Genomic DNA, 26,493 nt, shown 5'->3' with positions numbered 1-26,493 from the left:
TTGTAATAGTTTTCAAATTAACTCTTATTATTGTACAAATAGTATTGTGTAGAAGAAGAAAACATTTTTAATTTTAAAAGGATAATCATAATATAGGGGAAATGGCAGTAATTCAAGACTAACACTTGAGAAACATATATTTAGTTAGTGTTTCTTATATTAATAGACTGAATTTTTTATTAGGTTTGTTGAAAGTTATTTACATTTTTTGTTTGTTTTTTGTTTTTCAAGACAGGATTTCTTTGTGTAGTCCTGGCTGTTCTGGATCTAGCTTTGTAGTTTCAGGCTGGCCTTGAACTCAGAGAGATCCTCCTGCCTCTGCCTCCTGAATGTTGGGGATTAAAGGAGTGAGCCACACCCCCTGACTTATATTTTTTTAAAGGAGAATTTAGTGAATGTGTTGAAAGAAAAAAAAAGCTCACTAAAACTCTAACTGTGAAACTGCACAAGAGCTTTCTGATTTTCTGAAATATTTAGTACACAATAATCCAAATAGAATTGAGGTAAATTTTAGAATTCTCACTACCTATATAATCAGTATCATAGAAAAAGCAATGATTTTTAGCATACTCCAAAAAATATCAGAAATATTATAAATTAAAAACAAGGGTTTAGTCATCTTCTTGCTTTCTCTGGTTAAATTCTGAAATTATAAATTATCTCCATGAAGCATGGATTTTATTATATTGCAGATACAGTTTCAGTGCCTAATGTATATTATGTTCTTGGATACATCATCAGTTATAGAGAAGTCTTTGAAGTCACAGCAATCCCTTAGTACCCACCAGGAATTGGTTCCTAGATCCCTTTGGATATTCAAATTGGAAAACTCTCAAATCCCCTATATAATATGGGCAAGTCATATGTAAAAACTTTGTTTACACATGTAAAAGCTATTTTTACACATGATCTGCACAATTCTCCCATATGTGAATTATCTCTAGATTATGCATTATACCTATGCAATGTAGGTTCTATATAAATAGTTGACACATTGTTTAAGGATTAATAATGAGAAAGTTTATAAATTTATACTGCTGAGTACAGACATAATTTTGCTGTTGTTGTATAGACAGGGTCTCATTATGTCACCCTGGTTGTCCTAAAACTCACTGTGTAGACCAGGTTGGCCTCCACTTCACAGAGATCTGCCCGCCTCTGACTTATCCAAGCGTCTGGACCCATTCAGATGGAGAATTGACTGTTTTGTATTGCTCTCTACTGTCAGGCCTATAACAGAACTCAGTAAAACTCAAATTGTCCCTTTGAAGAGATTGCTTCATTAAACATATACATATCCCTTTTCATCAACACTAGAATTTCCGTTGCCATATCAAGCAGAATTCTTCATCAAAAATATGAATGTGGAGGAGATGTTGGCCAGCGAGGTTCTTGGAGACTTTCTCGGGGCTGTAAAAAATGTGTGGCAACCGGAGCGCCTCAACGCTATAAACATCACGTCGGCCCTAGATAGGGGTGGCAGGGTGCCGCTTCCTATTAATGACATGAAGGAGGGGTAAGACAACTTTTATCTCGTTGCCTTAAATGTAGATTTTAAAGTATGGTGACTTTATCAAACTTATTATAGATGGAAGATAGCCTATTGCATTTTTTCTTTTTAATAAGAAATAGATATTAGGAGATATGAACACATAAGCAATTTTCTATATTGACTAAGAGATAGTGTCAATGGTTGCTTCAATCACAGTACCCAGGCCCTGTGCATCTAATTGTAGATCAGGATCGACATCATAAATTATAGCACTAAGCCTTTTGTACCTTTAGAGACAAGCTGATTATTTAGGGCCACGAATTTCAAAGGAAATTGACTCCCAGTTATCAGCTGGAGGACTCCCCGCCCGCTGGAGCTTTTATTCTAGGAAACTATTTCTTCGCCTGCTACATTCTTTCCACCATGTGTTGGTGGCTGATGGCTGAAGTGGATTTGAAACCCATCCCTGTGACACCAGAGCCAAAAGCTTGGCCTTGTCACTCATACACTGGGTGACATTGTACAAATGTGGAACCCCTCTGTGCCTCAACCTCCTTTTCTGTTCCAGTGGGGATGACATTCTCTCTCAAGCTTCTTAAAGTGACTGAACGAGCCAGTGAGTCTGAGGTGGATATGTCCACTCTTACGCAGTGTGGAGTGTGACCTGTGTAGGCAAGAGCAGGCCTGGTGGGTGAATTGAAAACGTCAGTGTCGCTATCACAGCAGACTTCCATCTTTAATTTGTTATCTCTAAGTTCATGCAGAATTGCTTCTTAACTCAATCCTGTGAAAGTGTCGTCCGTGGAGTAAATCACAGTTTGCACAACATAACCCCCTTCTAATTCTCCCTTCTCCCATAATCCTAGGAACACTTCTGTGCAGGCGATATCAAGAATTAAGTAGGATAACTGGATTCAGAAGAATCAGATTTCAGGGCTGCTTCAGGGAGAACTTGCTTGGAAATGACAGCAAAGATCATAAATGAAGTCTGGGAGGGCAGGCAAGAGAGGGCTGGGGCAGCAGTGGTCTGTGAAGTTCAACTTAAAATTTCAGAATTAACTTTTATCTTGAATGTTATAGCAATGGATTTCGAAGTCAGTCAAGCACACACATAGAAGTGCTTTGAGGAAAATGGCGGGCTTATCTCTCGTCTGAGTGCTGGTTGGCTTTCTATATGAAACGTAACTCTAGAGCTTAACTTTTCACTGTGCAGTTACAGTGTGACTCTCTTTCCCAGGGAGTAAATTAAAAAGCATAACTGTGGAACACAGTGAGCAGCAGAGTCCCCTGAAAACACTCTCCCAACTTGCTAGCTTTTCAGCAGTTCCCTTAAGATGTTCCAACATGATTGTCAAAACAACAGCCAGAGTTTGGAGACAACAGCGTGAGCTCCAGGCACCAATAGCTACACTTCCTCTGGGTTCACGCCGTCTCTAGTCAAACACCCTCCCAAAGCATTCCAACTGTGCCTAGCCTGAGCATGACTCAAGTATTATTTAAAATGTAGATAAGAGATAGGTTTCTGGCCTCTAGTACCCTCTAGAGATTTTGAAGTTTTAAGCTGGGCCTGAGCATATGACTCTAAATTAAGAACAGAATTTCGGCTCTGCAAGCCCTCATGGAGCATTCAGTCATTAGCTAACTGACCCGCAACACCTGCTGGAGGGCACTATCCACTGTCAGCTATTTAAGAGCGCTTGCCCTGTGGCATTTATTTAGACCCTTGTCTCAGATCCCTGCCCAACTTGAAATGCTTTCCATGATTGTAGTTTAATGTTAAGCTTTACCCTTTGCGAAGTATGCACAAGAGAAGTCTTGAAAATAGTGCTTCTATAAATTGCCCCTGATGCCAGCTCTGCTCCTCCAGGGTCTCCACGTGAGCCCCAGTGAGAGAAGATCCTCATTGGGTTACAGTTGCAGGAGAAAAGCATGTCCTAGGAATGATTTCGTGTGTTTTCTTTAGTTGTTATATAAACTTATGATAACAAAAGTTTCTTTGTTCACATTGCCTTATGAAGACAAATAAATTCTGCACTTTTCTCAGCTCTATGTCTTTCTTTCTCTTTAATAATGTATAATGTATATATGTAATTCACTTAATATATTTTAAATGATATATCTGTGCATATGTAATTCACTTACTACATTTTAAAATGATATATAGTGTATATAGTAATTCACTTAATATATTTTTGCCTTTGCATTTAAAATAATCATGAGTTGTAAATATAGTTAAAATAAAATATTGAAAATATAAACAAGGAAGGACAGGTATAACCAAGGAATTTTGGATATTGCTTTTTTATAATCTTATTTAAAAATAATGTGTATGCTTTGGTAATAGCAATTAAGAAACTAATAAATGTGTTCTCTTAATACTTAACATAAATCGTGCTCCAAGACTTAAAGGAAAAATAAAGATCTTCATGAAATTATTATTTTAATCATGGCAGTCCCACAATCCTCTAACATATTTTTTTCTGTGCTTGGTATGTGTAGTGACACAGCTCACAGGTGACTTGGAGTATCTTGGTATTAGACCCTTTTATGCCCTTCTGTAGCCTACAGTGCATTACACACCAGCCAGCAGGGCCCATTCTGGAGCATCCCAGCTCATTCTTCATGATGAGCATTTTCGCATGTCTGCAGACACTGCTGACAGCTTTCAAATTTCTTCTATATCAAACAGAAAACAATTATAAAGATATACTTCAAAGTGAGTAAGCTTCTGCAAAGGAAGGCTGAGCCCTCTGAAAAGCTTAATTTTCACTTGCCAAACTTGTAATCCCAAGGCAAGTGTGCATGAACTCAGTGTTGCCTTTGCTCCTGACATAGAGCCAAAGGCTAAGGACTCATAGATGTATTTAGCCCTGGATAAAACTAGTGGAAAGCAGAGTAGGGTCATATTTCATGCTAGGCATGGTGTAGCTGCCAAGCGTGGGTGAGTGATGTGGTGTAAATGGTGACTCTGAAGGGAATGACGGGGTGTGAGGATTAGAGAATATACTCACTTCTCATAAGAGATTGTCAAACCTATTTCCTCTGGTGACCAAAGCGTGCAGATCTAGCCTCAATCAGTGGCAGAGAAACTGGCTTCATTTATTCTGTGAGCCATTTCATAAAATACTCTATCTAACTGGCTGGGTTTGCCTATAGGATGAGAAGTGAGGAAGAGAATGTCAGTCAGTGGCTGTTAGATACTGTTGTGGTGCAAAGTCGTGTCGCTGGACCAGGGTGCTCAGTGCAGAAGTTGTCTCAGCTTCTTCTTCTCAGAGAAAGAGAAAGAAAGGGGAAAGGAGGGAGTGAGGGAGGAAGAGAGAGAGAGAGAGAGAGAGAGAGAGAGAGAGAGAAACACATAGAGAGACGGGGAGAGACAGGGAGAGAGAGAGCTAGCCAAACGAGAGAGAGAGACAGAGACAGAGACAGAGACAGGGGGTAGCCAAACGGAGGGGGGGGGGGGAGAGAGAGAGAGAGAGAGAGAGAGAGAGAGAGAGAGAGAGAGAGAGAGAGAGAGAGAGAGAGAGAGGGAGGAGCGCTAGCCAAATGTGGTCATTCCTCAGGAGCTGTTCACCTTGTTCCTTTGAGACAGGGTCATACTGGCATGAAGCATACTGATTAGACTGAGCTAGGTGCACAGTGAGCCCAGGATTTCACATGTATGTGCTTCCCCAACATTGAGATAGTTATGAAGCTGCCAAACCATGGAAGGCATTATAGTCTATGGAAGCTGGGTGGATATCATCCTGAAGCAAAGGAATCTTTGCAGAAAATGGTTAATAAGAAAGCTTCTATGTTAAGCTCGTCACATACAGTTTGGAAAACTATGAAACAGAATGAAGGAGTATAGATAGATGCACAGATTTTAGATGGCTCAGGAGCATGGAGCTTGGGCCATCTGAAATCCACACAGCGTCTCTACTCCTTCCTGTCTCCCTTTACTATACACCAGTTCTCTCAGAATTTACAGTAATCCTGTCTTCAGGTCTCTAGGAACTAGCCACACTCCTTTTTTATTATTAAGAAGGTAATTTATTTTTACTATTGTTTTTTCTTTTTCTATTTTTAATTGTTACGAGAAAGTTTACTGTGAACACAAAGCTCTGAATTAAAATGCAGTTATTAATTTTAATAATTTTAATTTCTGGCCCTTACTTAGTCATTTTGTTATATATCTTATAAATAGCTTTATATATCTTTAATTTTATACCTTATATTCTAATTAATTGCAGTTGTATGCAGAAAAAGAAGTAGGGTGAGAGGCAGCTCAGAAGATGTTGTGCACATTCCTGGGTGACATGCTGTGTTCTCAAGTTGGTTTGTATCTCTTGTAGGCACAAGGTCAGGAGTCAAATGTATTCCATGAGTAAGACAGTTATGAAAAACATATATTCATGGTGATTGTTGTCTTACTGTTGCTGTAGAAGACAGTGTTGACTATAGCTATTTTCCTGCTTGCTGGATCCTCACATAAAATGTTTATCAGCAAACACATTCTACCTCAAGGGAAACTAAGGTGTTCAAATTGTAATAAAACTGTTTATAAGGCATTTTATCCAGAGTGCAGATGCTCCTGGCATTTTGAAGCATGATCCTTTATGTTCAGCTGGAGCAACGTTTCTCAACCTGTGGGTCACAACACCTATTAGGGTCACATAGCAAATGTCCTGCATATCAAAGGTTTACATTACAAGTCATAACACTAGTAAAATCACAGCTATAAAATAAGGAGCACTGAAATAAGTTCCTGTTTGCGGGTCACCACAATATGAGGGACTGTTAAAGGGTTGCAGCGTTAGGACACAAGTTGAGAACACTGCCCTAGAGGTTTGTCCTTGACAGTCTGTGCCCATCTCAACTGTTTAGACACATTGGAAATTTGAAAACATGTGATTGGGGTCAAGATAACAATTATCTTCATTTTATTTGATAAGATTTTATACACACACACACACACACACACACACACACACACACACACACACGATCCCTAAAAGAAAAACATGAGAGACATGGTTTTTTTTTTTATGTACAGCATTGAGTTGGTATTATTAAATATGGTCTCATACAAAATTATATATTAGAAAGAGCCAATGTGCCCAAAGTTGCTTGTTCTACAAAAGAAGCAAGAAATCCACCTTTGGCCCATGAGACAAGTCCACTGTGTATCGTTACTCTTTATCGTGGCATTTGCCCGCGTGTCTCTAACTGCTAAGTGCTTTTCACTGGTGTGTCTGCTCGTCTGCTCACTAGGTAGGAGGGCTTCTAGAGGACAACGGCCAGGACTGGCTTTAGGAATTACAGGACTGTCGCTTTGCCCCCATCTAGGATGGTGGTGACTCAAACTAAAGTGGTATCAGTGAGATGGGACCAAGTGACATGTGTATTCACGGGTTATTTCAGGGCAACTGTCAGCGACTGGTGATGGATTGAGCTGTGCGGCAAGGAGAAGACTCAGCGATGATGGCACTGGAGTTCATGACTTGAGCATCTGGGGTTGCCAGTTACTAGAGAAGGAAATGGAAGGAGGAACAGGTGGGGTGGGGTGGGGTGGGGTGACTATGAGCTCAGTTCGGAACAGATCAAGTTTGAGGGCTTATAGATCGTCCTAGGAGAGATGAAAGTAACTGGCACAGTGGCCACTGCCATAGACATGTTTCTACTTCCAGCCTCGCTTTTAAGGGAGAAACAGCAAGGAAGGAAAATGCGCAGAGAGCGGCTTTACTATCTTATTTATAACATCAAAAAATTAGAAACAACTGCATGTCCAACTCTGAAATAATTGCCAAATAAATCTTGTGCACTTAAAAAATTATATTGCCATAAACCATAATTACAAAGACTACAATATGGAAAATGCTTATGACGCATTAAGTGGAGAAGCAGGATACAAAATTAACTTTTAGAGATGATTGCAATTAGGTTAAAATATATGCATTTGAAAAATAGTCTGCAAGGTACATTGGAAAATGAAAATAGTTATCTTGGTAATATAAATGAGTACTCCTTTTATATTCCAAGTTTTCTATAATGTTTTATATTGCTTTTAAAATTTAAGAGAAAACACATTTCAAAGTACCAAAACTTCTTATGCTTATTTGTATTAACTTCAGCTGAATTAATCTAAAATCTTACTAATTATAAATGCAAATCACTGTCGTGTTTGAGTAAGAGGGCCCTTAACAGATGTGAGAAACACATCCATTGTCTCTGTTTATGAAAATACATTACAGTTATCAGGAAAAATTGTGTGGTATTGGGCAGGCAGTTAGTAAGGGGATGGACACAGTTTGCGGAAGCTGGAAAGCAAAGACTTTATAAACAGACTATGTCATGGAGCACTTGGCTTTTCCAGTGATTTCTTAAGGACATATACTTCTATTCTGAATTTTTACTTTGATCTTTAATTTAGTGCATTATTTACTCTTTATTCCCACAAAGGCATATAGTTGTTGTTTTTAAGTTGTTCTTTACATGAAACTTCAGCCTGAATATAAATTGAAGGAAAGGAGAAACAGATTTGTGCAGCTGTGTTTTAGAACAATTGTCGCCACAAATGTCGCTCGCTGTGATATCATGCTTACATTGATACAGTTTTGAATTTTTATATCATGCTTTGGTTTGTTTAATGTTAAAATGAAATAACAGTAAGCCAGGAGTGGTTTCTCATGTCTATTATCTTACTACTTGGGTGATTGAGGCAAGAGGGTTGCTGTGAGTTTGAACCAATCTGGGCCACATAGTGAGTTTATATAGTAAGTCCAGATTATAAAAAAAAGAGATCCTGTCTCAAAAAATTAAACAAATAACATCTTTATTAATGTAGAATACATGTATGACATAGTTCACCCGTTCAGAATGGACTACAGTAACCTCCAGGTGTATTTTGTCACCTGGGAGTTCTCCTCTCACCCCTGTGCACATGCATTAGTAGTCACTTACACCAACAGACTTAGTTTTTGACTAGCTCCTTTGGCTGCTTCCTTCCATGAACCTTTCCTTGTGCACTACACATAACTGAAATGGTGCAGGATGTGGTTGTTGTGATTGACTTTTTCATCATTTTCTATAATGTTTTCAAGTCTCAACCATTTTTAGAAAAGATAATCTGTTTTGTCTTATTTGAGAATAATACAATATTTTATGGCTGTCGTCATTTGTTCATAAATTGACAAGACTTTGGATTATTTTCACATTTTTATTAGAAATGCCTTTGCTGTGAACATCCAGCTGTACATTTTTCATAGAGCTATTTTCATGTCCCCTAGGCTCATCCATGGGAATAGAATACCTGAGTCCTCTGGTGGGGGAACTGTTAAGCTGTCTTCCCAAAGCCTGGAGTCCTTTCACGCTCCAGTCACAGACTGGATTCTTCTGCTCCCTTCCTAGCACCAGCTTTCATCTTGCTTTCTGGCTATCACCATTCTAGCAGGAATTAAGTGGTATCTCCTTGTGGATTTGATGTCTCTCTCACTAGTGGCCAATGATGTTGTATGATTTCCATACATTGTTTGCATGCAATGCAACAGAACCATTCTTTTTCAGATTTTCTTTGGAGATATGTCAGTTCAGACACTTGATCATTTTTTAACTGGGTTGTTTGTCTTTTTAAGACATGAGATTCCTTTACATATTTGGGATGCAAGTCACTTATCAGACATGCAGTTTGTAAATAACCCCTTTGTGACTTATCTTTACTTTCTTGTTGTTGCTCTTTGAAGCATGAAATGTTTTAATTTTGATAAAGTTTAGCTTATCTAGTTTTTCCTGTCACTGCTGGAGCTTTTGATGTCAAAGCTAAAAAAGCCATTGGCTGACCCAAGGCTGCAAAGATTTATGCCTATTTTCTTCCTAGGGTTAATAGTTTTAACTGTTGCATTTAAGTAAGTCACTGTGTACATTTTTAAGTAAACAAATTTTAGAGAATTTTTAACTTCATAGCAACATTAAAGAGAAAGTACAGAGATGCTCTGTATGCCATTGTTCCCACCCACCTGTAGCTCCCCTGGTTCTTATTCTCTTTTGCCAAAGTGGTACAGATGTTACTGTTGATTGACAGGACTGGTAGTCCATACCTTACATGGGGGTTCACTGTTGTTGGCGTACATTGTATGGATTTGAACAAATGCATATGGCATATATACACTTTTGTGTATCTTTCTGAGTCGTTTCACTGTCTTGAAAATCATCTGTGTTCACCTCTTCATCTTTCTTTTTTGTCTACCTGCTAGCAACTATCTTTTGTCTCCCCAGAGTTTGCTTTGTCTGGATTGCCATACAGTTAATATAGTTGTTTGTTATAATACTACATGTGCCCTTTTTATATTCTTTCATTTAGTTACATGCACTTAAATTTCTTTTGCTTGATAATTCATTCCTTTTTGTGCGTGTGCTGAATAATATTTCATTTTTTCTGGATGTACCACAGTTAGCCATTTACCCACTAAAATGCACACAGATTGCTTCTGTGATTGGCAATTATAAATAAAGATTCTGGATTCTTTATTCATTTATGTTTTTGTGTGGACCTAAGTGCTGGATCCTTTTGTTAATAGCTGGACCATAAGGTAAAATATGCTGAATGTTGTTAGAAAACTTTATGCTGTCTTCAGATGGCTGCACCACATTATGTTGCCTCATTCAGGAAAGTTGATCTTCTTGTGGTCCAGAGTTTTTGGTCTCTCAATACTGCTTTCGTCGGCTTCCCAGTACCGTGTGATGTGGGACATCTTTTCATCTTTATTTGCTCTCTGTATATTTCCTTGCTGAATTCTCTATTAAGGTATTCCTCCTTTTTAAGTTTAATTAATTAATTTATTTACTTTTTAATTTCTTTTTGAGACAGTATCAAACTGTGCTCACTAGCTGGGAATGGTTTTGGATTCCTGATCCTCTTGCCTCCACTTCCTGGATTCTGGATTATAGATGTATACCGCCATGCCCCGTTTATGAGGTGCTAGAGACTGAACCCAGGATTTTGTGAATGCTAGGCAAACACTCTACCGAGTGATGTAACCCCCCACGCTGGGGCACTTTTAGGTCAGTTTCATTTTATTATTCGTTTATGTTTGATAGCAGCTTTTATGATATAGGAGGTTTGCAGATGTTTTCACCCAGGCTTTGGAAAATCTTCTTGAAATTTTGTTTAGTATGGGAGAAAATTTAGATTTGTTTCTTTTATCAATTCCTTTATTTCATGAATTATTCTAGTGTTTTGTTCTAGAATATCGTGTAGTGTTTCTCAGTGTTTTGTTCTTAGAATTGTGTACTTTTGCAGTTTTTGCTTAGATCTGTCACTAATTTTGAGATGACTCTTGTGAAAAATACGAGCTACATATGAAGACTCAATTGCGGTTGTTTTTTTTAATGTATACGTTTAGTTGTTCCAGTACTGTCTGTTGAAAAGATTAATTTAAGTTAGTATATTTGTTCCTTATAACAGGTCAGTTAACTGTAACTTATATAGGTTGTATATGGGTAACTCATATAGGTCTATTCCTAGGCTCTCTCATTGGTTGCCCTACCTTATCTACAATTAGATTGTTTTGATGGCTTTGCTTTATTGTGAGTCTTGAGGTGGGATAGTTTCAGTCCTCCGACTTTGTTTTTGTGTTTCAGTGTTATGCCTGATATTCTAAGTCTTTTCTCTCTGTGTAAGCTTTAGAACCAATTTGTCAATAGCCACAGAACAAATCTCTGGGCTTTTGATTGGCATTTCATTGAGATTATGAATTAATTTGGAAAGAATTATCATCTTCACAATACTGAGTCTTCCTATTAATAACACAATTTCTCTCCATTAATTTTGTTTTCTTATTTCTTTATCAGGCTTCGTGTTTCTTCTATATAGTTTGAATGCACCTTTAACCTTTAGAGATTTTTATTTAGTTTATTTTTGTTAGGCTCTAATGTCAATGGGATGGTGCTTTTGGTTCAAGGCTCATCTATGCTGGTATGCAGAAAAATGATTAGTGCATTGGCCTTTGTGTTCTTTTGTACTCTGTAATCTTACTGTAATGAATTATTAGCTCTGAGAGGCACTTGTGCATTATTTTGGATCTTGTCATCTGTGAATAAGATGTCTTTATATTTTCCAAATTGGCATGACTTGTATTTCTTTTTTCATTCTGTCTACATTAGCTGTAACTTCCAGTACAATGTTGACATGGGAAATCTTAGAGGTTTTTTTTTTCTATTCATCATTCTCTGGGTTTTATTCTAAAAGATGCTCCATTTTGAGATTAGGAAGTTCCCTCCATTCTCATTTTATAAGTGATCTTATCATTCATGAATGTTTGATTTTGTTAAATGATATTTCTTAATCTGTTAATAAGATGATTTTCCCTATGCAATTCACTAATATGATAAATTGTTTTTAATTTTATTTTCATAACTGGGATAAATTCTACATGATCACCTTTTATAGTTTTATTTAGACATTGTTTTTTTCATTTTGTTTTGATTTCAAATACACTCTGAAACTCACTGCGTAGTGAGTGAGACTAGCCTCAAGCTCCTGGCTCCCCTGCTTCTGCCTTGCGAGACTATTGGCACCATCTAGAAAATGCTCTCTTGGCTTCTGTATTCTGAATGACTTGGCAGGAAACTAGCATTATTTTATCAACTGTGTGGGGAAGTCTACAACTTCCAGTGTGTAGGTCTGCTGTTTCCACACCAAGGACTGACTACTGATGAGTTTTCTTTCTGGATTGTGGTCTACACCAATTGTTTCCTTTTTTACTAATTGTGTGAGATGGGTCTCCCCATAATTATTCAAGTTCTTGTGCACAATCAAAATTTGGGCATGGAAATGATTGTGATATTCCTTCATTATTCATTTGTGTTCATAAAATCTCTTATAATGTATAGCATTTATTTTTATATTAACAACTTGCATACAACCATTTACCTGTTTTAACATTTTTAAAAGGATTATCTTTTTATTTCTTTGATGTTCCTCTTCAGTCTTGTTTCCAACTTGATCATTTCTTCTCTGAATTTTATAGTTGCTTTTTATTTGTTTACTTTGGATTTAATTTGCCGACTTGTTTTGTTTTGCTTTTGTTTCCTAAAGTGGCAGTATATGTGATTGATTTTAAATTGTTCTCTTTTCAAATATATGCATTAAGTGCTATAAATTTCCCTCTAAGAACTACCTTGGCTATAGTCCCAAAATTTTGAAAAATATTTTGCATTCTTTGTATTTATATTTTATGATTTATATTTTAACAAAACAAGCAAGACTTGTATTTTAAGATTAAAATATAAAAATATTTTAAGATTATTCTTTGAGGGTTTTTGTTTTGTTTTGTTTTGTTTTGTTTTGTTTTAAACTCACATTATAGGCCACTGTTGCTGGGTCTGGTTCAGACTCTGCTAGAAGTTTCTCAAGCTGTGGTGTTTACCTCCAATGTTTTTCTTGGCACCTGGACTGATACTGAGCGGAAGGAGCTGCTGTAGTTAAGTAATAGAGTAGTTAAGAGTGGGCCTGGGATAGGGACTGGGGTCTGTTTCTCCAGCTCTGTGACTAGCCCTCTGTTTGAAGTGAGCCTGTGCTCTGGAGCTGAGGACAGCATCCTCTGTGATGGTATGTGGAGAGTGCAGTTGAGTGTTTCCCTCTGGGCCTGCTAGACTCTTCCCTAATCCCAGAATTTGAGGATCCACATGGTTTCTCCTGAAGGCAGGCCTTTTAAAGAATGGAATCGTTCCTTTCCCTCTTTTCTGCCAATAGCACAAACACATTGTATTTCCTGAAGAAGTGGAGGCAGGCCTGCTAGGGACCATACTGCTCTGAGTTTGTAGCTATGGGGTTTGCCTACAGTGACTCTCCAGCAACTCTGTAATTGCAGCTAAGGTTTCCTTTTCCACCACCTCACAGGCAGGCTTCTCAGAGGCTGGGGGTTGCAAACTTCTTTTCCAGGAAGTTGTAATTCTCTGTATTCATCTGTTGGTCTCTCCAAGTCCCAGAGCATCAGTTTTCTCTATGGTCTTATTTGTCTTCTGGCTTTAAGAATTGTTATTTTGTTCAGTTTGTTCATTTTTTTATGTTAAAATATGGTGGGGATTGCCAGTCTTTTTCTGTGCTAAATCCAAAACCAGAATTCTTCTTTGATCAGTTGTGGGTAATGGTTTTTATGGCATGAGATAATGGTGGGATTTAAAGTTTTCTTTATTTTCAAGTGGATACCTAATTGTTCTACGACTTTTATTGTAAATATTATTCATCTTCTGTCAGACTTTCTGTGCCAGCAATTGACAAAATCCCCTATGGAGGGCACATTGTATCTTTATGTTATGACTTGATGCACATTTGCAAACCTTCACTGTTCCTCTTCCAAATTTGTTTTGTTTACTCAAAATTTTCTTTTGTGACCTTTTGGTTTTCTTGAACTTTCATGAGTTTTGGGGTCTGTCTTTTTTTTTTTTTTTCAAAGAAAACTGGATCTGGGTAGGCTTATCACCTTTTAGAAATAGCTATTCCTTATCTTTTAAGAAAAGAAGTTGTAGTTATTTTATAGTTATTTAGAGAATTTTTCTGTTTTCTCTTTTTCCTTGGAAAGTTGATAAGATTCTGATCTTGTCAAGATTCTGTGAGATTGTCCCTGTCACAGCAGGCGCTGTCTCCATTTGATTGTGAAATCCTGTTTCTCAATTCAGTGGAATTCTTTCTTCATGATTCTAAGGGTACTCTTCAAGAAAACATGTTTTGACTTATTCGTGTGACCAAACAATAATTTTCCCTTATATTAACTTCTTTTTTTGTTTTGTTTTGTTTTGTTTTTTGTTTTTCGAGACAGGGTTTCCCTGTAGTTTCTAGAGTCTGTCCTGGAACTAGCTCTTGTAGACCAGGCTGGCCTCGAACTCTTATATTAACTTCTTAGCTGCAGAGTAGGAGATCTGAGGTGAAGCCAAAAGCAGAGGGGCAAACACAGACAGAAATGTACGGTTGAAAAATGAAGTCGGTATGATAGGTTTTCCTTTACATGAACTCTACAGCATGGACGGGCTCACTGTGAGCCTTGTCAGTTTGGTTGCTCACCTTCCTGGACTTAGGGGGAGCTGGGAGGACCTTGGACTTAACATAGTGAAGGGAATCCTGATGGCTCTTTGTCTTTGGAGAGGGGTGGAGTGGGGGTATGGGTGGAAGGGAGGGGAGGGAAGGGGGAGGAGGAGGGGAGGAGATGGAAATCTTTAATAAAAAAATGAGAAAAAAAATAAATAAAAACATAAGAAGGATACTAGAGATCAGAAGGGAAAATCAAGTTCAAGGTCCCTTGTGGATAGAAAAGGTACTAAATACATAATAACCACAAGCAAACTGAACTCAGAGATGTGTTAAAAAGACAATGCCTCTTGATGAGGCACAGCTTGTCTCAGGAGTCTGAACACCACTCCACAGTAGGAAACCCATTAGAGTTGCTTCAGTCGTTGACAGGAGAAGACAATATCGCCATGGTGATGATACGGTACGGCTGTATAACATCTTCCTCCAAGATGGAAACATTCTATCCCGCAGCGAAGTTCCTTAAGCGGAAAGGTGGACAACTCAAAACAGCTTCAGGAAGTCACTGAAGGTGACGACATTCACCAGACTCCTGACACAGTAAACAGCAAAAGCCGAGGGTCTCTGAGCAGCTCCCTCAGATGAACAGAAGCTGAGCTGCAAAGACAACTCACATACGAGTCAAGCATGAAAAGACTCTGAGACCAGACCCACTGCCTGGAAGGGGCTTAGGCCAACTGAGGCATCCGGGTGCAGTGTGCTCCAGGTTCCCAGCTTTGTACGCTGTCATGCTTTGGTGGATGGGCTTTGGTGATGTGGTTTTCTGCTCCTGTAAGTAACCCCAATAAAACTTACTAATTCACCAAAAAAAAAAAAAAAAAAAAAAAGAAAGAAAGAAAAATGAAGTCGGAAGAGAGTTTTGCTGTTCCAGTGTGTGATGTCACAATTGCATTAGGATCAAATCAAATGAAGAGCCATTACTCACAACTATTATTTTAGCGATAGGGTTTTTTTCTTAACAAATTTATCTGAAGAAGAATCTTAGTGTAAGTAGTTTACCAAATATAATAACCAGGGCATATAGCACGTAGCAGGTTTGAATGCTATAAAAAGGATGAAATATAACTTTTAGGCATTCACATCGAATGGAAAGAGTACTGGGTCCACCTAAGCACTCAGTAAATATTGGTTGGATAAAGGAAAGGGCAGCAGGAGGAGGCCCTACATGAAGTGTTGCTTTGAACGCCTAGAATCCCACCTCAGAGATGATTCTAGTTAATCCCTCAATTCAGAAGGATAAGACCTGTTTTCAGGGGTAAAATGTTTTATTTTCTCAGTATTTTTAATTGTCTTAAGGGATAACTTGAGAGTTTCGTACTTTTGCAGTGTTTATGTCATGGTTGGTGCCGATGTTGCATTTTCTTCTTGTTTACGAGAAGTTGAAAATCCACAGAACCAGTTGAGATGCAGTCAAGAAATGGAGCCTGTGATAACATGTGATAAGAAGTTTCGAACTCAGTTTTACATTGACTGGTGCAAAATTTCACTGGTGAGTTGTTTTTTTCTTTTTCCTAAAAAAGATTTTGCTTTTGCGAATGTACTCAATAGTGAGGTCTGTGAGCATAATGTCTGACTAGAACCTGCAGTGCTGGCGGAAATAAGTCCTAGGTTCTCTTTGTCACCTGTGTGGGCTTCCTTGTTTTTCAGGATTTGGTAAATTTGATGATGGTACAGCCACTTAAGAAAGAGTCTTGCCACCTTTGTACTCTAACCTTGTTTAGTTGCTGAGGCTGGATTATCTGGCGGGTGGTTCTGCTGAAGCTCTTAGACATGAAGGAGGAGGCTGTTAACTCAGCAAACACCAGGGAGCCAGTGTGGTGTGAGCAGAAGGTCCCCTTAAATGTGCTGCTGCCGGCCCAAGTCGGAGGGAAATAAGAGTGCACAATGAAACAGTGCAGATAGAGCTGCATCGTGCTGTGGACTCACACGACAGTGCTCAGTAGACAAGCGACAATTCTAAGGGAAGAGCGTATTTTTCCCCACAGCCTTAAATAAATGTATCAACATTCCAAGTTTTTTTAACTACCTTAAATTTTTTTATTGACTAAATTTGTCCTATAATTGCAAACATGTTTTGAGTTTGAAAGCTAAAAATAAAAATATTCCTGTTTATTATAGTGTATGTCGTTTTTGTCTTTTTATATGGTATTTTGAGCTTATTTAGATTCTTAAATTTTTTATGACCTTTAATTCTTTAGTGACCTTTAGATTCAACTTCTGTCAACTTTTTGATTGGTGGTGAATGATTTCGATCTAAGTTTAAACCTGATGTCTGAACACATAAACACAACTGTCACTTCTTGTCTTAGAGAGGCAACTGCAGGTGACTTTCCTGGCCCCAGTGCTGGCCAGGGAGCACATTACTCACACTGCAGCGCTCAGCATTCCTTGTGGCTTTGTGCCCTGTATGCTTTTTCTCCTGTATTTTGAATCTAGAAAAATTATACCCTTCTTTGCCTTCTTAAATCACATAAAATTACTTTTAAAAAACTGGTTTATGTACAATTTTAGGTAAATATTTCAGTCACGGTCCTAATCACCTAAGACTGTGCAGGGGCAGCTGGTACCATGACTTACAACCAGGAGCCAGCAGGCCTGCCAGCGGCATTCTGTTCGTGGCTATGATGTTACGTGAATTTATGTTTAGCAACACTGTCTAGCTTCCAAAAGTTAAAAATTGTTTCTGTTTTGAAAGTTTTGAGGGCAAGGCTTTTTATAATGGAAGAGTTTGGGGATTTTCATTTTAATTTTACATGTATATTTATTTATTTATATGCTACATCATTTCACAAAAATATTTCTTAAATATTTCTTACTATTTAAGGAGTCTTAGATGAAAGAGATGTGATGGCCCTTGCTTAGAACCCCAGAACTCTGTGAGTTTGAGGCCAGCCCATTCAGGCTGGAGCTGCCTAAAACTAAAATAAGATAAAGATAAGTAACACAGTCTTATAACAAACATAATTTTTAAATGATAAAAGTAGGACGTAAATAAGGTTATATTAGATAACCAGCTTCCTACTACTAAGACTAAAACCCCAGGAAACTGAGTTAGAAGTTGGTGGGAGGAGGCAGTGCGCTGATCCCTCTGCAGGAGTGGTATGGTGAACAAGGGTGTTCCTGCAGAGGATGCTCAATACGGCCAATGTAATTCTCCCAGCAGTTTTTTAAATCACAAAATGAAACAAATTTCACATGGCTACCTTTTTAATGCCTTGCAGGAAACCCTCAGTAGAATGAAATGTAGCACAAGGAAGCAGATGAGTAAATAGGAGATGTCTGAGCTTGGTGCAGGGTGCGCACTGTGGTCCTGGAGTCAGGCGCAGTGTGCTGCACCACGGCGGCGGTGGGGGGGGGGGGTGTCTGTCTTTTGCTCCTTTTTCTAAAATTAATGTCAGCCCAATAGAAGAAAGATTGAATAGCGCATCGGAAATTGCCTTTCCTTTTCCTTTTCCAGTCGCCTTACATGCCAGCTCTGTGTCCTGGTTTATCAGCCAGTTTGTTAACATTTGCACCAGGAGCTGGCCACAAGGGATTTAGTCTTAAAAAGACTTCAGCTTTGCAACAAACAAGCAAATACATGGATACACATATCGTGCATACATGCATATATGTGTTTATCTTGCAAATAGACTTCTATAAAGTCTTTATTACTTAGATACATGCTTTCCCTAGCTCCAATAAAGAACAATAAATAAATCAGAATAACAAAGTAATTGGAAAACTAATTGGCCTTTGAAGGTAACTTGTCAAAGACTGTTTTTGTTGTGTTTAGATCTTAAAATCTCATGTTTGTAGCTACTAATTTGATGTGTAATTGTCTTCTTTTATATCAGGTTGATAAAACAAAGCAAGTGTCCACCTATCATGAAGTGGTTCGTGGTGAGGGGATCTTGCCTGATGGTGGGGAGTACAAGCCCCCCTCTGAGTCTTTGAAAAGCAGGGACTACTACACGGATTTCCTGGTCACCCTGGCTGTGCCCTCGGCAGTAGCACTGGTACTTTTCCTGATCCTTGCCTACATCATGTGCTGCCGCCGGGAAGGAGTGTGAGTACTTTCAATAAAGACCTAAGAGCGGGCAAGCCTGCTAGCACCACAGAGACGAGTCCATCCAAAGCCAAGCTGTGTCTAGTTCATAAAGCACACTGTAAATGAATTGAAATTTGATTCAAGTCAAACAGCAGTACTTTATTCCTTTAAAATGAATTAATGTAGTTGTGAGTCTAGCAAACCAAATTAGGGGCCAAAATTATTCAGAAATGATTAAGGCTAGATATAAATTCATGATAGAAAAACAGTACCAAGAATAATTGAGGCTAGACACTGTGGTTGTGCAAGCCATCTTGTGTGAGCAGAGACAGAAGTCTATTGACATGGTAATTGCATTTAAATAAATAAATTGTCTTAGTCAGCGTGATGAAAAGTGATGGTCAGAATTCTTCTTGGAGTCATTCTGCTGTCACACAGGGTGACACAGTCTCAATGTGTAAAATATATTAAAAAAATAACCCAGGAGTAAATTAATGAAAATAAGGTATCATTTGAGTAATGAGTCTTCCCTTCATGAATAGTTAGTACTTTCAGGACATCTATGTCAATTAAGATAATCTCCCGAGATTGCTTGGAAGTCAGGGTAACAAAGCAAAGGCTCAAAAACTCATAAAGCAGCAAGTAACAAATTCTCCATTCTTCATGTAGCTGATTTCATTATGTCATAGAGTTTATTTCAATCAAGAGCTCGATTCTTAATCTGCATTTTTTTCATTTTCTGTGTGTTTCTCATCAGTACTCCATCGCTGTGTGTGTACTCATCCTGGTGATGTTGTGAACCTGGTGGCGAATGCTGCCGGCTGCCTTTGAGTCACAACATCAGCACTTCCCCATCACACAAGGTCCCATGAGCATATAGTCTTAATGTTCCAAATATCAATGCTATTATTTAATTCATAAATTTTGTTTTGTTTCTAGGGAAAAGAGAAACATGCAAACCCCAGAGTAAGTGTCTTCTTTCCTGTTGTTTTCTTTGCCATTGTTCCTGTCACTTCTCAGTTTCCCACCATGCTCCGTACATGTGTCTCATGCTTTCTTCCCATTCACCATTGTTCCTAGTTGACGTCACCAACTTGAAAGCTGCTTTCTAAATAGAGGTTTAGGATGGGTAGACACTAAAATTAAAAAGGGCTCAAAACCTAAGGTAACCTAGATAAAAATTAAACCTAAATTATTTCAGATTCAGAATATTAACATGTCATTTATATTATGTGATTTCCCAACCTGCACTTCTATAAACCAAAGGACAGATGGCAAGGCCTTTCGTACATGCTTTCTTGAATCTGTAGTAATAACCTTCCATAAAATGAAACTCCTGGGAGTATTTATAAATGCCCCCACCAGAAGCAATAATATAAAAAGCTATCCTAGTCTTATCTTAATCATAGAAATAAATAGGTAACTAGTTTGTGACTCGGACTGCAATGTTAACATAGTCCTTCAGAGCTGAGTTTAGCTGGAGACTTAAATAAAGGTATATTAGATGTATGTTTCTCTGAGCTAGTTTGTAGAACACCCCAATACAATGTCTAATTTTTTTTAAAGAAAGTGTCTTTTTTCAAATTGATACTTATTAGGCTAGTATATAATTTTAAATATGTGGTTTTTTTATCTCTCCTTTTATGTAGTATCCAACTTGTCCATCACAGTTCTATTCAGAAATCTACCAAGGAGCTTCGAGACATGTCCAAAAACAGAGAGATTGCATGGCCCCTGTCTACACTCCCCGTGTTTCACCCCGTGACTGGGGAAATCCTACCTCCCCTGCACACAGACAACTACGACAGCACCAACATGCCCTTGATGCAGACACAGCAGTAAGTATCCATGTGGAGGCACAATGCCAGAATGCGTGGGTATTTTACTAATATCTGTCAAAACTATTCCATTTAGCTGTTACCGGTTTTGTTCATTTATTATTGGAGTACACCATAGCATAATATCACGACTTGGTCTGACATAAATGTGAGAGAATCATTTTCTAGATGTTTTTCTTTAGTAATAAAAATGCATCAAAATTAATATGTGAGAAATTGACACTGATAATAATCTACATGGTTTTCCTAAGATGAACTCATTGTAAACAGATAGGCATAGACTAAAGCATGACAATCACATTGTTTCTAAGAGGTGATGGGTTTGATTTTTCTTTTAACTTTCACAGAACTATAATCTAAACTATTTTTTCTGTATAAAAAATTTGTGGGCCAGGCAGTGTTAACACATGCATTTAATCCCAGCACTAGGGAGGCAGAGTCTCTTCTGTATATGTGTTGCTTTTATTGGTTAATGAATAAAGAGTCTGTCTTGGCCTGTGATAGGGCAGAGTAGAGCTAGGTGGGGAAAACTAAACTGAATGCTGGGAGACAGAAGGCTGAGTGAGGGAGCTGCTATGGAGACCAGAGGGGGAAAATGCTAGAACCTTGCTGGTAGGCCATGATTCTCATGGTAAAATATAAAATAATGGAAATGGGTTAAATTAATATGTTAGAGCTAGCCAATAAGAAGCTAGAGCTAATAGGCCAAGCAGTGATTTAATACAGTTTCTGTGTGGTTGTTTTGGGTCTAAGCAGCTGGGAACAGACAAGTGGCCCCCTACTATATACAAGAGCTAGTTCCAGGCTTCAAAGATGCAGAGAAACCCTGTCTTCAAAAAACAAATAACAACACCAAAAATGTGTGTGTGTGTGTGTGTGTGTGTGTGTGTGTATGTTTGTACATCAAAACAAGCAACTCTGATTTGAACTTTGGAAATACAATTATTTTAATTTGGTTTGCTTTCTTAAGGTAGAGTTCCATGTAACCAAGCTGGCCTTGAACTTCTGGCTTTTCTGTAGCTTCATAAATGCTGGAGGTACAGGCATGTGCCTACGTGTCCAGATGAACATACATTTAGTTATAGCAAACCCCTCACGCTTCAGAGCTAGTGGTTGGAAAGCCAGGAGGGGCACTGTGAAGGTTAGATGCTGGGAAGGAAGGGGAGGAAGTTTACACACTTAGAAACTAGACTTTGATATATGAAGTGGTAGATGAATCTGTCATTCATTCCTTTAGTATGTAGTTCTTTTTTACCTTATAATAGAATTGGTTAAATTGAGTTGCCCAAGAGCTAGAAGCCACAACTGTATTTTTGTTCATGTTCCTAATTTTCAAAGTGAATGGTATGGAGACACAGAAAAATCTCTCAGTCTTTCTGACCCTTACCCCTTCACACGCACAAGGAAGCACACACACACACACACACACACACACACACACACACACACACACACAGAGAGAGAGAGAGAGAGAGAGAGAGAGAGAGAGAGAGAGAGAGAAGTAAAACCTGTTTAAAACTTTACCTGAGAACCATGCTGAACACAAACATTTTTTCCATTGAGAGTGCTTATTTATCATTATGTAAAATGTATGTGCTAAATCAGTTCAAACAATAATCATGTAGAACAGTGTAAACAGCACGGCTCCACGCATTTACCCAAACACCCTGAAAATCTAACATAATTATAAATATTTTCTTAAATGTCTAACATCATCCACTTAGAGATGGTTGTATAAGCTCAGGCTGTGTGTGTGAATGACTAATTTAAGCCTTTCAATTGTGGTCAAATTTTGCATTCATTTGAATTCATAATTTTGGAAATAATTATTATGGTAGTGATATATGCAAATTTCACAATATTTAATTTTAATGTAGAGACTTATTGCATTTATGTTTTCTTTATAAAAGTTAGTGGTCTATTGTTATAGGCTAATCTAAGACCTCACTCAAATTAGGGACTGATAGAAAAATCAGTAGTTTTAAGAATATTGTAATAATTCTCAGCTTATCCATTATCCAATTTTTATATGAAAATTGAGAATAATCTTTATTCTCAAAATCATACTTGATATTTAAGTACTGTCTCTTACATTGTGTAGAGGGCCAAAGAAGTGTTCACAGTATTCAAAACATGAAGCTACGTATGCTTGAAAACCAGACTTTTGTTTGTTTTACTTTTTCCCCACTTATTATTTTGGGGAGGACTGCATGGCATATGGGGTGGTTAGGGACAACTTGTAGGCGTTGATTCTCTCTTTCCACCATGTGGGTCCTAGGGATCCAACCTTTGTAGCATGTACCTTTATGGGTTGAGCTGTCTCACTGGATTTTTCTTGAATCTGTGGAGAACATTCTGAGTTGCTAACTCTGCAGAGAACACGGGACTGGAAGTATTTCTGTTGATGACATCACGATGCTCTCAAACTTTAGAGTGCAGCGGTGGTTACATACTGTGGTGTATTTAAGAACGTGGCTATGTGTAATGCAGTTAGGCTCAGTGAGTGAAGTCTCAGTGAGAAGGGGAAGGCTGCTGACACTTTTAAAGATACCCTTTCCAGTTATATATGTTGAGACTAGCAAATATTTCCTTGAAAAATATTTATTTTTCTTGTGCCAAAACAGGATTCTATACTGTTGCTACTGATAGATATTTCTTTATCTATCAGTATATATAAAACCTTCTGTCTGGTTTCTAAGTCCCTGTGTCTCGCAGGCCTTCTCAGAATCCACTAAGATCCACCATTATTCTGACCAGCTCTTTGCAAACACAATAGGTTATTACACTGAACTTGCAACAATTTCAACGTATATGTGTTTTGAAGTCCAGAAAACCTTTGTATTATTCCTATTCCTGCTAATGGAAAAGCTCCATTAACTAACACTTCTATAGAAATGGGGTCCATAGATAATTGATGCTGTTCACAGTGATTGTTCTGAGGCACTGTGGGATCATCAAGTGTGCCTGACTCATCAGAGGAAAATTAAATTACATTCGGTGCCGTTTCAGTGTTGAGTGTATATTATCTTTCTTTTATTCTTGGAAATAGATAATATGTGCACAGTCTCTATGGTAACTCCCTATAAGCCAGAATATGTGATTAACCTCATTTTCTAACTATGCCTGATAAAAGGGAATTTATTGTGTTAGATTCATCAACACTTTTTTATTGCAAAATTCAACTTTTATGCTCTAAACTGAAAATCATTATTTTTTTTAAAAAGCTTTATTTTATCATCAAGTAGACACAAATATTTTGGTCATTTGGATGGAGCTGAATTTTCAAGGTGAAAATGCGGTAATTATTTGAGCAGGCTACGGTCCTCATGGCCAGCTGTGTGCCTGGATGCTGCTGCTTTGTGTTCACTCTTCAGCCTCTTGTGAAAGGGCCGGCATGTCAGCCTCGAGCATCCAAGCGCACCAGGCTTACCCAGCTACAGGATTTCATGTTTACTCCTCAGATTTGGTAGCAGAAATGTCAGGCAAAGTGAGATGGCTAAACACTTATGTGAGCTTACAAGTAAAACTTGGGAACATTCAAAGCTTCCCTTCCAGGCTGCATAGAAATTAATTTGGTCTTCTCAACAAGTTAACACATTTGAGAAATATGGAGCTCTCCCGACAGCTGAGTAACTACATGCTACTACGCTTATCACTTACATGGAAATATCTTTCTTTGACACACTACTTCACAGGGCCCGAGACTAACACCATAAATTATCCAGTTTAAAAAAATAATAAACATGATCATTTGTATGCGATAACTTTAAGACACCAACAGTAGACAAAGATAAATGCGGTCAGGGTGGAGTGTTTACCAGTTCTGCTGTCTACTTCGGAGAGATAGTGTGTGATCATTGACCTCGGAGGTACTGAGCCAGCTCACAGGCACAGGGACATTCAAAGAAGAAGAGCAGTAGGCTCAGCAGGATTGGGAGGCATGTTACATGCTCAGCAAAGGGGTGCATTTGACACACAGTTTCTTTTGGAGGTCCAGGGATAACAGAGCCTGCAGTTGCTCTCAGTTACTTTCTTTCACTAACACACTGTGGTTCTGGGGACGCATAGGACCAAGGTGAGGCTCTTAACAATGACGCTCTGCTATTACCTAGTCTGCCGACATTTTTTTTTAGATTTTCCTTGTTTTCCAGTCATGTCCTTTTCCTCTTCCAACATTTTATTAAGGGCACAGTAGTCACCATGTTTCCTTAGTGCTCACTGCACTGGCAAATTCCTTAGACCTGTCTGATTGCCTCGATAGGGTGGAGGAGTACTATCTAAGTGTTCTGAGGAGTTGTCCCTACCCTCCACCTGGTCACACGTGCTGCTTCCCCTTTTGTTGTCTGTGTCTTTCAATGTATACATTTTTATTGATGGCCCTGCCATTGGCAGTTTCCTTAATACAATTCATTCTGGAAATCACATTTTAAAATAATTCTTAAATGAAATTGAGGTAATGTGTTTAACTAAAAGCTTATCCAAAACTCTAGAAGATACTCTTTATAGCTAGAAGATTGAGTTCTGAGTCATAGAATTTTATGTCCTCAAGTTGGAGACAATCAATCTAACACCATCTCCATACCATGGTGCTCAGACCTCTTGGAGCTGTTCCAGTGAGGAGCTCAGTCCGAAGTCTGGGTTTGGAGACGAGTAGGAGCACACGTCCCTATGAGCAGGACTATGACTGCAAATTCGCGTTTAACAGCTTAGAGAATTTAGGGATAAGACTGAGAACTACAAAGCCTCTCAGGTCATCCTAATGGGATTGCAGGAAGGGTGTCGATGGCACATACATACACTCTTCCACCTGAAGTTTTCAAAGGCATTTTTCTTCTAAGTCCCCCTGAAGGGCATGTTTGCAAGTATGAAATAGGACTGGAATTTATCTATAGAGTTTAGGTTAAACATTTGGACTTTGCACCAAATTAATTCTTCAGCTGCTCGAAGGAAGGAAATACCGTGTGGAAGTGAGCAGTTTTACTGACTTAAAACCAGTGGCCAAATGAGAGAAAAAATGCCAAACTTTGAAAAACTAAAGTAAATAAAGGAATAAAAATACCTTAGGAACTGTGGTTAATATATGGCTTTATGCCTTTAAAAGCAGAGTGGAAACCCCAAATACTGAATTTTCTAGAGGCGCACTGATTTGAGTGTCGAAGAGTTGCGCTACTCCAGGCAGATGGTCTACTTCCTCATTCCTTTGTAACCAGCTCCACAGCCCCTGACCTTTTCTAGGCAAAACCTCTTCCCAGAGGACATTTTTGTAATGGAACACAAGGGGAAATGCCTCTAGACACTTTCCTGTAACATTTTTAACTGACTGTACAAACACTGTCCTTATCCATCCTCCTAAACCTACCATCTAATCCAGGATAACTGAGTGCCCCTCAGACAGGCTCTGCTCAGATCCTTTTGCAGATCAACAACTATGAGAGCACAGTTGAGAATTAGAATTAAAGCTAGTAAACTAATTTAGCTTTTATCTGAGTGTTTTCCATTTGTCTTTTCTTCAGTGATAATGAAAACCAAGTTTTCAAGGTAAAATTCTACATATAAAAAGTTAAGTTTTAATGAAAGTTAACTGTCAGTTGGAGCTGACTGCTTCTGTAGGCCAAGACTGCAGTGTTCCTGCTGATAGGAACCATCAGCTGCCAAGGATATTGCAAATTTTTTGTTAGTTCTTTAAGTATACCCTAAAAGTGATGGGCTTGTTGCTTCTTGATGGACTTGGGTCCTCTTGGTTTCTACTGCATCAGGTTGAAGCTGTGCTGAGTCTGCTTCTGGACTCGAACAAGCACAGGGGAAAACTGAAAAAACCAGATGGAGGCGCCTTCCTCCTCTTCCTCCTTTATGTATCATATGCAAAACAAAGTTGATTTTAACTAAAATGTCTTCACATTTAAACCACAATAGTGTTTCCGTATTCTGTGTGGCCTTCCCTTCTTGTTGATTTCTGGGCAAAAAGAGTTGTAGGTTCAAGCCATCATGTTCAAGGAGAAAAAAAAATGAAAGTTTGACATTATCAGTTTTGCTAAAATAACAGGAAAATTTCCCAAATAATATATTACTACTT

At 38.3% G+C, this 26,493-nt stretch overlaps 1 protein-coding gene across 8 annotated transcripts in view; it reads left to right on the top strand.

Annotated features, from left to right (window-relative positions):
• The window catches only part of Sgce (sarcoglycan epsilon), an 83,474-nt gene that overhangs the window by 47,918 nt on the left and 9,063 nt on the right, over positions 1-26,493 (top strand). For 6 of the 8 annotated variants that reach the window (XM_038319541.1, XM_038319542.1, XM_038319539.1 and 3 more), the window contains 5 exons: positions 1,318-1,516; positions 15,879-16,041; positions 18,389-18,600; positions 19,522-19,548; positions 20,232-20,420. In XM_038319541.1, coding sequence (XP_038175469.1) covers positions 1,318-1,516; positions 15,879-16,041; positions 18,389-18,600; positions 19,522-19,548; positions 20,232-20,420 — 790 coding nt within the window. The remainder of the gene's footprint in view (positions 1-1,317; positions 1,517-15,878; positions 16,042-18,388; positions 18,601-19,521; positions 19,549-20,231; positions 20,421-26,493) is intronic. The other 2 variants (XM_038319538.1, XM_038319536.1) reach the window with 1 other exon arrangement.

This window comes from Arvicola amphibius, chromosome 2 (assembly GCF_903992535.2).
Source record: "Arvicola amphibius chromosome 2, mArvAmp1.2, whole genome shotgun sequence".
NCBI lineage: Eukaryota > Metazoa > Chordata > Mammalia > Rodentia > Cricetidae > Arvicola > Arvicola amphibius.
This window is presented reverse-complemented; position numbering and strand designations above follow the sequence as displayed.